We start from the raw sequence: 11537 nt of genomic DNA, 5'->3' as shown, positions 1-11537 counted from the left end.
ACTCCAAGTAGTTCCACCCTTGAATTATTCACTGCTTTAATCATACTATCAACTTATTGTATATAACCTTATGTTATAGCTGTATGTCTAAAGAAGCAGGTCAATGCAGGTAAGAAAAAAAAATAAGTGGCACTCTTTTAAGAGCCAAGAAAAATTCTATAAGATCTTAGAGATCATGTTGAAATACAGGTTGCTCTGGCTTGTCAGTGGAAAGTTTATATCAGGCTAAGGATTTAAACTACATTAAGGATTTATTTAGATTATATTTAGGAAACAAAACTTCCCAATATCAAAAGCTGTTAAATGGTAGCAATTACAAAGTAAACTCAAGGGTCATGAGAAAAGTATTAATCCATACATTAGAATTCTGAATGCAGTTATGGCTACAAATGAATAAGGTCCCACCTGACCTATTGTAACAAACAGGGAGGAAATCCTTTTGCCACCGAGAGTGAAAACAGAAGTCTAAGGTGTTCCAATAATAAGAAATCTTGCTAATGACTTTTTAACATTTTGGGTATGAGCAATGCTATGTACCCAAGTTCCTGCTCTTTGGAAAAATGAAGACATACATTCTAATATACCTCTCAAAATATTCTGTTCATAAAGTTCAAATTGTATTAATACTCTTGAAATGTCTAATTCACCATGGTTTCTAAATTTAAATATTCTGATCAAACATTGATTTACTGATTAACACTTAAGGGAAAAAAAGACAAGACACTTGAATCACAATTTAAAATGTGCAAGAAAATTAGTTAGGATAAATATTTATTTCCACATAACATTTCTTAGTTGTGAAAAACACAATATCCTAGTCACATTTACACTTTACTTAAACTTTGCAATAAATTACATTCAAGATATTCACTAATTTTGACCAGGAATCTGAAATTAGGAAGAAATATATAACACTACATTTTTCTTATATTTTATATGATTTCAAAATAGTAGGATTAACATAAGGATATCATTAAAATTCACACAAGAACAAAATGACTATAAAAATACTCAGAGATACAGAATTTCATTGGATATGACTGCTTATTCAAATAGGTGACCATGTGAAGGTTTTAATTCACGACGATCATTTTTAACAGAACAGTTATTCATATATGAAAACACTAGTAGGCTGCTTATGGGACTGACTGCTAGTCTAAATCATAAAGCAATGGGAATGTTTATAATGTAGTATCTGTATTACAAAATATACAAAGGCAACACATTGAGAATGGAAAGTTTCTGTATTTTTTTCCTTGGCATTTATAAACACAGACTTTGTTCACTGCATATTCTTATATTTTTTAGGCTTATGTCCCATAAAAGAAATGGCTCCTTAAAAGATTCTGAGGGGAATTTTTCAGAAGGCATCAAAATGTTGAACCTAATGAAGGCTTTGTTATTGTTGATTTTTTTACGCTTTAGAAGCTTAATCACAAGAGCTTTCCCCCCTCACTTTTCATGTGTGCACTTATACACAGAATATGCAATGAATAGTTTGGAAAAGCAACAGGGCTCTGAATGATTATCAAATTGGACACTGAAGATCACTGATCATTCTTGGGAAACAAGAGAACTACATGATTTGGTTTTTGTTAACTTCACAATTCATCTAAAACAAACAAAAAAATACTGTATTCTTACTAATGCTCAAAAATTCTCAACTGTTCTTCCTTTTATATAAGCTTAGTAAAGATAATTTCATATGAACTGAAATATCTACAGAAGCTTTTCAAACAGAATCTGAAAATTTCATTTAAAAGATTATTTTTCTACAACATGCATTTAATTAAAAGGTGGAAAAGAGATTTGTAGAAAAACAGACCTGTCAGTCTAACATTAGAACATGATTCAGAAGCAGCTCTAAGCAGTACATGACCTTTAGCAGCAGAGAACTGTACAGAAGTGGAATTTCATGTACAATGACTCACCATTGGTATTCCACGAGTTTGTATATAATAGGTTTATTTGGAAAATATTCATTGTCAACGGGAGAGAAATTTAACAGCATATTTCCCATAAAGGTTCTTTTGAAAATCTCACAAAACTTACAAAGTTTTTCTAAAGCATTTCGTACAAGCCTAGTATTTGATCATGTAATCACAACTTGAATTTTAAGCAAATACTACTTGACTCTTTGCATTAGTGTCTGATTCTTTTAAACAAGTTGTGAATAGGTTTCTACATATTTTTTTTCAAATTTAAGTTTTAGCTACATATAAATTCTTAACTATTAAGTGTATCATATTAAATCAAGGAAGTGCATAAATTCAATTGTTAAAAAATGCTTTCCAACTAAATTTTTAATCGGGTTATTGTGAAATAAGTCACTAATACAAAATAAGAAGTAAGACTACCTTTCAAAATTCTTCTCAATGAAATTACCAGGTATCCTCAGGTCACTACAGTAGGAAAATACAAACTAGGTAAATATGACTTATCTCTTTAAGAAAGCGATTGCTCTCATAAAACTGGCAATGAGAATCCAGTGTTTACAAATGCCTAACACACAGCAAGGAATGCAGAGGTTCTTCAGTAGCTATTGTATATGCTCACAAGTGTGTCTCGCTGCTCAGAAGTTTAGACACAAAAAGAAACAAGTATTGCACTACTTACAGTATGAAGGTGGATTTGGGATGAGAGACAGAATTTACAATACATGATCAAAGCAGTTTTATTAATAATTGTGGCACTCTTCTCATAGATTTGTAAAAAATAAATTGAAGATCAAGTCATAGACAAGTCTCCCTGTCAACACCTTTCTGTGAGTCAGCTTTCTTCTCTTTTCGGCTTTCACTGCTACAGGGGGGAAAAGGAGAAATTTATTACTGCAATGCAGCATGGCTACTGTGAGATCTGCTTGCTCAGACACAAAACCCATCGGCCCCGAAGCGCCACAAGGGCCCTCAGGCATTGCGCTCTCATGCTGGGAGCACACACAGATAGATAGCAACAATTAAAATCCTCCGTACTCAGTGAGATAGAAACCAAGAACTGCAAAAAAGGGGGAAATTCAAACCACAGACAGCAAAGACCAGACATTTTAAAAACAGTTTCAAAAGCATGCAGGATTAATACCGTGGTTTTCATTTGGGAAAATGAATCACTGTTGATTACTGAAAATGCCAGTTATGCCCATCTTAAGATAGCACTGACACTGTAAATGACACAAATGAGATGTCCCAGAAGGTATTTCTGGGCTCTGCTGCAAGTGGCCCGTCCTCTGTGCATGGACTGGATCCTGCATCTCAGTGAGAACCCTGTCCTGGTGGGTAGGTCTCGAAGGAGGTGGCCACCCCGCACACTGCCCTCCGGACATCCGTGCCGTCTCTTAACAGACAGACCCTGTCCATCCCGGGAACAATGTTCCACCTCACTCAAGTCCAGAATAAACCCATTCCCAAGTGGCTTCTATTTTAGCTATTCCGTAGTTAATTTCGTTAATGGGCAAGCTGGTAATGTGCCTCTCCCATTTTGTCTTCTTTTTCCTCAATATTTTTCTGATGGACATTTTTCCTACTCTCAGACTGACAGTTTTTGTGGAAACTTCCAACAATGTGCTCACGGGCTCGAAGCTCACACTGAGAGCATATGCTTCCCAAAGGGCAGGTGCTCCTCCCCACTCCTTCCCTCCGTACCTGAGCCGCTCTGTGACCCCCCCTGCTGCTGACATGGAGGGCCGCCCGCAGCTGGCCGGCCTCTGAGGCCTGAGCTGGAAAAACCCAGACACTGTTACTGTTCATGTTAGCCCTTAATATAAATTTATAAAATAGTTGCTAGTGGGGAAACCTTGGTTTTAATAACTCTTTTCCCTTGGATTAAAGTGACAGTTAAAACCCTTTATTCTATGTGGTCTCCTGTGCAGCTTTACAGTGGTCAACAACTTAGATATATTCTAAGAGTGTTTTTTTAAATTGTTTTTCCTCCATTTCAAGCTAGAAACAGCCTTTCTCAGTTGTCACCACCACCCGGCACCATCAGGTAAGAAGTGCCGGAGCTTCTGCCATCGGTGGCACGCTGCCAGTGCTGAGAGCTGGTGTGAGCGAGTGTCTATGGCACCCGGGTTTATGCCTGCCACACTTCTCAGCGCACGCTACTTGCAGGTCAGAGCAAAGCAACTCTTCTCACTTTTCCTTTCTCCTTCCATGAGAAGAGATGACAGTGTGCGCATGATGTGTTGAGAGCCTTAACTCTGTATTTTTAACTCCTCTATCTAAATGACTCACTTTCCTCCACTTTAAGTTCCTTTCATATGACACGTGTCTGCTACCCTACTTTCCAAATAAACTTTTCCTGGGGCTCTACCTGACTCCCAGTCTCTTCAGCCAAACAAAGCCAATGAGAAGGGGCAGCTGGGGCAGGGAAGGAAGCCCTGGGCTTGGAACAGAAAATTCCATCCTGTTCCTGGGAGCTGAGGATGAGCTGTATGGCCGTGGCTAGTTATTTAAATTTTCTGGAACCTGTTCCCTCATCTGTAAATTGGTTTGACCTGGATGACAAAGTTCTCCTGTAGCCTGAAAGCCAGGATTCTGAGGCTGGTATTCCCAACGCCAGTGAACGCCTGTCTTTTGGAAGATGGGAGGACAGATCCTATCTGCAGGAGATTCCGGGGACAGAGACACGCTGGCCTCCATCTGTGCACCGTTTCTAAGTGCACAGAGCCCTGCTCCATGTGCTTTTGATAAATGAGCAAAAGCCTCGTGCACTCTTAGTCACCGAGGGTGGAAAAAAGAGACTCAGGATGTCAACTTGGTTCCAGACACGCTTCCTCCTGATGTGCTACTTTGATCATAGTGGCTGTTCGGTTACAAAACAACCAATTATGATTCAGGATTTTTAAACTCTAAGTCAGTGGTTTTTGTATTAGATTTCAGCACGCTATGAAGCAGAAGTTTTATAACCACCTCAAAATACCTATAAAAATAGAAAATTAAATTGTCTTACTGTATGGCTATTACTCTGTTCCTTGTTACACTGATTTTCTCATTGCCAATCAATTACAAACTGTCATTGTAATAGAGTGTATATATTTATTAACTATATTACATATATGTCATATCTATTATGTACTATTATAATAAAAATATATTGCATGTCTATTACATGCCATATATATAACACATATTACATGTTTAATGTAATATATAGATATAGATCATATTGTATAGTACTCTGAAAAGACCAATGGATAGAAAATGGATGAGACAGTGTCCCTTCTCTTGAGGAGTTACAATTTAAAAAAACAGAAAGTAAAATTTCAAGAGAGAAAACAACTTGACCCACTACATCCACGCTGCTAAGCAATCTTGAAACTGTTATTTTTCAATGACACCAAAATAGAAAATAAACAACATTTACCAACAGTCCTGACAGGACCTAGGAAATCAGAGCAAGAAAGAAGAAGGTGGTGGGAGTGGGGCCATGATACACAGCGGGGCAAGGGGGGTGATCACAGAGCCTACCAGCCGTGGGCAAACTACGGCCCGCGGGCCGGATTCGGCCCGTTTGAAATGAATAAAACTATTGAAAAAAAAGACCGTACCCTTTTATGTAATGATGTTTACTTTGAATTTAGATTAGTTCACACAAACACTCCATCCATGCTTTTGTTCCGGCCCTCTGGTCCAGTTTAAGAACCCATTGTGGCCCTCGAGTCAAAAAGTTTGCCCACCCCTGGCCTAGCCTCTGCCACCAGGGCAAACCTGCTTTTCCCAGGGCTGCCAGGTACCTTCCCAAGGAACATGCAGCCTGGTGTCGGTTTATGAAGCATGGCAGCTGCTCAGCTATTCTATGCAATGAAACCTGTTTCCACAATCCACTCAATGAGCTGAAGGGAGCTTGTCCCATGTGTGAATAGCACCACTGAACTAGGTCAAGTTAGACATCCCACAGGGGTGCTAGAATTCCAGTTAGCTCCTAGGAACTTCTTCCAGAGGACCTTTCAGTTACACTGAATAAAATTTCTTGTCAATAAAAAGTGAATGAAATAATGGAGAAAACATAACTGCTATTCCAAATTCCACTAACAAAGGGTATCTGGGCTCCTCTGTTAGGCAAGGATAACCAGGGATGGGGGATGGAGGAGCCAGTTTAGGTCTCAAGAGATACAGACCCTGGTAATCTGGTCTTTTTGAAAAATATATATATTTTTATTGATTTGATAGAGGAAAGAAGAGGGGGAGATAGAAACATCAATGATGAGAGAGAATCATTGATCAGCTGCCTCCTGCACTGCATGGCCCCCAGTGGGGATCAAGCCTGCAACCCAGGTATATGCCCTTGACCAGAATCGAACCCTTGACCCTTCTGTCCGCAGATCAACGCTCTATCCACTGAGCCAAACGGGCTAGGGCTGGTAATCTGGTCTTTACGCCTTGTTTTTGCCAATGGATAATCTAGTAGGCACAAAATGTTCATAGTTTCTGGTCATCATACTTTAATGCTCCAACAGATACAAAGAGAAAGTAGTGGTTTTGGGAGGATATTGCTGTTATTAGTTTTGGTGGTTTTAGGATTTCTGGAAGCAACAATCTTTCTCAGTTTCCATTGTTATGAAGATGAAAGACATTAACCACTAACTGAGAGTTATTTAATCACACGGAATTATTCAGATTTTATTACATCTAAAGGTTAAAAAAACAAAAACAAACAAGAAAACTGGGTAAACTTTCATTCCACAATAGATTCTCATGCTAGTTGGAATATATAGAACAGGTGGCTATATCAAAATATAAATTATGGTCTATTTAAAACTGGACCTGCTTAAGACACATTACATTGGTCACTAGAGTTAATCTCGTGCCTGAAATAATCTACATATGTATTTTTAAAACAAATAGGCTTTTCTAGTGAAAAACATTACTTGACTTTACTACTTACTTTAAGGAATACCTAAACTATCATAAAAACGTTTGCTTGGCCCTGGCCAGGTAGCTCAGTTGGTTGGAGCATCGTTCTGTACACCAAAAGGTTGCGGGTTCCATTCCCGATCAGGGCACATACCTAGGTTTCAGGTTTGATCCATGGTAGGGGCACATACAGGAGGCAACTAATCTCTGTTTCTTCTTACTAGGAAACTGACCTATGTGATTATGCTTTATATACTTAAAAGACACACATACACACACACACACAAAAAAAAAAAACACACACACACACACACAAACAAAAAAAAAAAAAACACAAACAACTTTTGCTTGAACCAAAGAAAAGCAGAGACAGAGTTTGCACTAATGGATTCGTATACCACAGGAAGAAAAGCCATCCATAAGTTCAAGTGCCTCAAATTCTCCACATATTCCCATATCTGGCATTTATTTTGAACCCATAAACTTTGAGTTCAATTTTTTTTATAAATCAGAGAAATGCCATATTTTTAATATTAGAGTCCACAGGCACATATTTTAAGGGTTTGAGAAATTACCCCTCTCATAACTCTGATTTTCTTTCAAGACTTCTAGCAAAACTGTGTTGCTGTGAGAATGACTCTATCAGACCATAGCAGGGGTCTTTGGGAAAGGATGATTAAGCACGTTTTAGAATAAAACATGACCTCTGCTTGAGCCAAGCAAAGAAATACATGGAGATTTTAAAGTCCAGTTAAAAGACAGAAAGCATCAACCAGATGCTTTGAGAGAGTCTATTGAGTAATTTATATTAACCTCCTTTGGAGTAAGCATTGGGCAGTTGACTGAGGAAAATCTTGAAAAGTGGTAAATAAATTTGTCCTCCTTGAGTCCATTCTGTATGTATCTTTTTTCTTCTTCATCCTATTCCATTATCCCAAAGAGCATTGTTTTCCTCACTCAAGGATATGCTTTCAAAAAGTTGATCTGAGAGAGAGAGAGAGAGAGAGAGAGAGAGAGAGAGAGAGAGAGAGAGAGAGAGATATCCCAGCTTTCTGGGGTGAACTCTTAGACATTTGTTTTTCTTGTTTATGCTGTTGAGAACAGAGATGACACTGAAGCAGCATGCCATTTTGGGGTGACAAAAACCAGCACAAGAGGTACTCCCTAAGTCTAATGTAGCCTCTTTTTCTAGCCCATGTTTCCAAATATTTCTCATGAAGCCAGATAAAGCTTGCAGGTTTGGAAGCATGGTGGTGCATAAATGGAAGAGCCCAGCTTTGCAATCTCTTAATGCAAGGGATACATTTTCTTTTTCCAATATAGAAATGGATACGTTACTAAATACAGTTCTTTGATATTTGTTGATTTATATATGAAGCATTTGTATAAATCACGTGGGGGAGAAGTTTACTCAAGTTTCAAACCCTTTTAAAGAGCTGAGTCGTCATAGGAATGCCATATGCAGTCTGATACTGGATCTAAGCCCACGACTCTGCATGCCTTTTGCCTCCCCAAAACTCACACAGAGAACATAGGCTGACCAGGTTTCTAGAAGACACCATTTAACATAAGGAAATACAATTAAGGAGTAAGTTTGAGGGAGAGGGTCTTACCTTTGGGGAATCAGCTTCTAGAGTGATTAGGAAGGGGAGCTTATGACAAAAACGTAATATAAAAATTAAGTAGAAATAGTTAATTTAAGGTCATAAAAATAAAGGAACTTAATAATTAAACATGGTCCCAAATCCCTCAATCACTCTTTAATAAGAAGATATGTTAGCATAACAGAGATTTTTCTTTAGATCAGCATCTAAGTAGGCTGATGGCTTGAATATCTTATTTATAAATTCTGGAAAATTTAGTTGGAAATCCTATGATGACTCTTGATATTTAAGGACACACTCTTCCCCCAGCATGCATTTAAAACTATCATCCACAACTACAGGAGTTGTTTGTAATGCTTTCATGGATAAGTAAGAGTGAATAAAACTTTCTGGAGCTGAAAGTTTGAGGGTAAGGAGGTTAGAGAACATTTTCAAGGGGTTGAGTAGGAGACTGGAAATATGCTAAATACAAAATCACCATTTTAAGTTTCATATGAGTTTTAAAAAGGACATGGGGGAGTACAAAATGTGATCAGACATCAACAGGGTTCCTTGGAAGTGGGTATAAGGGAAAACAATAAAATCTTACTGCAAAAGACTAGGCCAAAATGAATGTCCAAAGATGTCGTGCATTGGGACCCATTTATAGCACCATTACTCCCCAGTGTCATAGTTTTGGAGTGAACTTTTAATTTGAAAGGGAGATAAAAACAATACCAACTAACATAATAATTACAGCTTCCACCCACTTTTCAAAATAATTTAAATAATTTTCTGAAATACTTTAGATCTAAATTTGATGAAAAGCTATTATACTTTTGCTATTGGGTTCATCCAATAGCTGGGATCAGTATAAATTCACATTATATTAGAATTCAAACCTTTTAGAAGGAAAGCTTGACTCCTTTTCTTTTGAGTTATCGGCAGTAATCAGAAGGTTTCTCCACAAGGCAGTCTTTGACATTTCATCAGAAATATTGATCACAGATGGATCATCTCTAGATAGTTTACCCAAAATGAAATAATAAACAATAAATAAGCAATTGAAGATATTTAGTGATAGAAACAAATATAGGACAATAGTATGCCTTTATATATGTGTGTATATATATATATATACATATATATATATATATGTATGTATGTATATGTATATATATATATTTAGATATATATATATATATGTATGTATGTATATGTATGTATATATATATATATGGTAATTTTTGATAATTAAAAATTAAGAGGTATTGAATAGTTTTCTCAATTATTAAAACTTTATGAAAAATAAAAATCTAGACAATATATTCTAGTCATATAGAAACTGGTTTTGGCTACAGTTTTCCAAATTCATTCCAAATTATAGAGATCAGGTGCTGCATGTTCACTGCTTAGCGCCTCTTCCCCTAATATTTGTAGCACAGCAGACCCACTTCACTCTCTGCTTAGACTCTACAGTTGCTCCCACTTACTCAGAGCAAAAGGCAAGTAGATGGACTATAAGGCCCTGTTCCCACCCTCACCTTCCTACTGCATCTCCTGCTCTTCCTCCCCTGCTCCTTCCTCTCCAGCCATAATGCAATGGCTTCCCGACTGTTCTGAATCACCATAAGGCTTGTTGCTGCCTCACAACCTTGTACCTCCTCTTCCCTCTGCCTGCAATGTTCCTTCACATGGTACAAACCTTTCCCTCCGCCTTTGCTGACTACTCTATTTAACATTTCTATTGTTATCCCCTCAAAGCACACCTCATTCCTCATTTTTCACTGTTTGTTTTTATTATACTTTTCATTATCTGAAATAGTATCTATACTAATCAAAGGGTAATATAGTAATTAGACTGGGTCTACCGGACATCTTCTGGACGTCTGACTTCCTTCTGGACAAAGCCACGGTGGCGGGGGCCAAGGCAGAGGTGGTTAGGGGTTATCAGGCTGGCATGAGGCAATTGGGGGTGACCAGGAGGGCAGTTAGGGGACAATCAGGCAGGCAAGTAGAGTGGTTAGGGGTGATCAGGCAGGCCGGCAGGGGACCAGTTAGGGGGTGATCAGGCCAGCAAGCAGAGACAGTTAGGGGCAATCAGGCAGACAGGTAGAGTGGTTAGGGGCAAATAGGCAGGCAGGTGAGTGCTTAGGAACCAGCAGTCCCAGATTGCGAGAGGGATGTTTGACTGCCAGTTTAGGGTAGTGGGATTGGGCCTAAACTGGCAATCGGACATCCCCCAAGGAGTCCCAGATTGGAGAGGGTGGAGGCCAGGCTGAGGGACCACCCTCCTGCATGAGTTTTGTGCACCAGGCCTCTAGTACTATTATATTTGTTGGTATGTTTAGTTTCTGTCTCCCCCTACCTCAAGTCTACTTGAATATAAGCTTTATGGAGGATTCTTGACCCTTGCCCACTGCTGTTCCCCCAGACAGAGCCTGGCACTTCATACTTACTCAACAAATATCCTATATAATAAAAGCCTAATACGATAAGTGTATGGTCACCCGTTCAACTAATCAAAGCATAATATGCTAATGATATGCTGAGGCTGCTCAACTGCTTGCTATGATGTGCACTGATATCACCAGGGGGCAGACACTCCGACTGGTAGGTTAGTTTGCTGCTGGGGTCCGGCTGATTGGGACTGAGCAAGACAGGCTGGACATGCCCTGGAGCCCTCCCACTGTCCCTCCCTGGCTGGCCAACCTCCTGCTTCCCTCCCCAGCCCCGATCGTCACCAGTGGGGTCCCTTGGCCTGGCCTGCACCCTCTCACAATCCAGGACCCTTCGGGGGATGTTGGAGAGCCGTTTTCGACCTGATCCCGCAGGCCAGGCAGAGGGACCCCACTGGTGCACGAATTTGTGCACCAGGCCACTAGTCTGTTAAATAAATGAAGGCACTCTGTGTATTTGGCTGGGGGAGCTTATAATATCAGCACTTATAACAGGCTGTGTGTTTTTTCGTTTGCATTTTTAAATGGCACCAATTATAGGTGACATTCATAATGTTCCAAAACATTCCCACAGCTAGAAACACAACCAAAATGGAGCAGAGACAAATCAGAGGAAAGTTTCATTGATTGAGAAAATAGCACTCCTC

The 11537-nt window shown here is 39.0% G+C and overlaps 1 protein-coding gene across 11 annotated transcripts in view; it reads right to left on the bottom strand.

The window, feature by feature from the left end:
- Positions 1-735: 735 nt before the first annotated feature.
- Positions 736-11537, bottom strand: part of SLC4A10 (solute carrier family 4, sodium bicarbonate transporter, member 10) — a 235597-nt gene continuing 224795 nt past the window's right edge. For 6 of the 11 annotated variants that reach the window (XM_006766483.2, XM_006766485.2, XM_006766482.2 and 3 more), the window contains 2 exons: positions 9334-9450; positions 736-2799 (listed from right to left, as the gene is read on the bottom strand). In XM_006766483.2, coding sequence (XP_006766546.1) covers positions 2733-2799; positions 9334-9450 — 184 coding nt within the window. In that variant the 3' untranslated portion in view covers positions 736-2732. Of the gene's footprint in view, positions 2800-8461; positions 8501-9333; positions 9451-11537 lie in introns of all 11 variants that reach the window. The other 5 variants (XM_006766486.2, XM_006766489.2, XM_006766488.2 and 2 more) reach the window with 3 other exon arrangements.

Source organism: Myotis davidii, unplaced genomic scaffold (genome assembly GCF_000327345.1).
Source record: "Myotis davidii unplaced genomic scaffold, ASM32734v1 scaffold59, whole genome shotgun sequence".
NCBI classification, from domain to species: Eukaryota; Metazoa; Chordata; class Mammalia; order Chiroptera; family Vespertilionidae; genus Myotis; species Myotis davidii.
The sequence above is the reverse complement of the archived record's forward strand: the minus strand, read 5'-3'. Positions and strand labels throughout refer to the sequence as shown.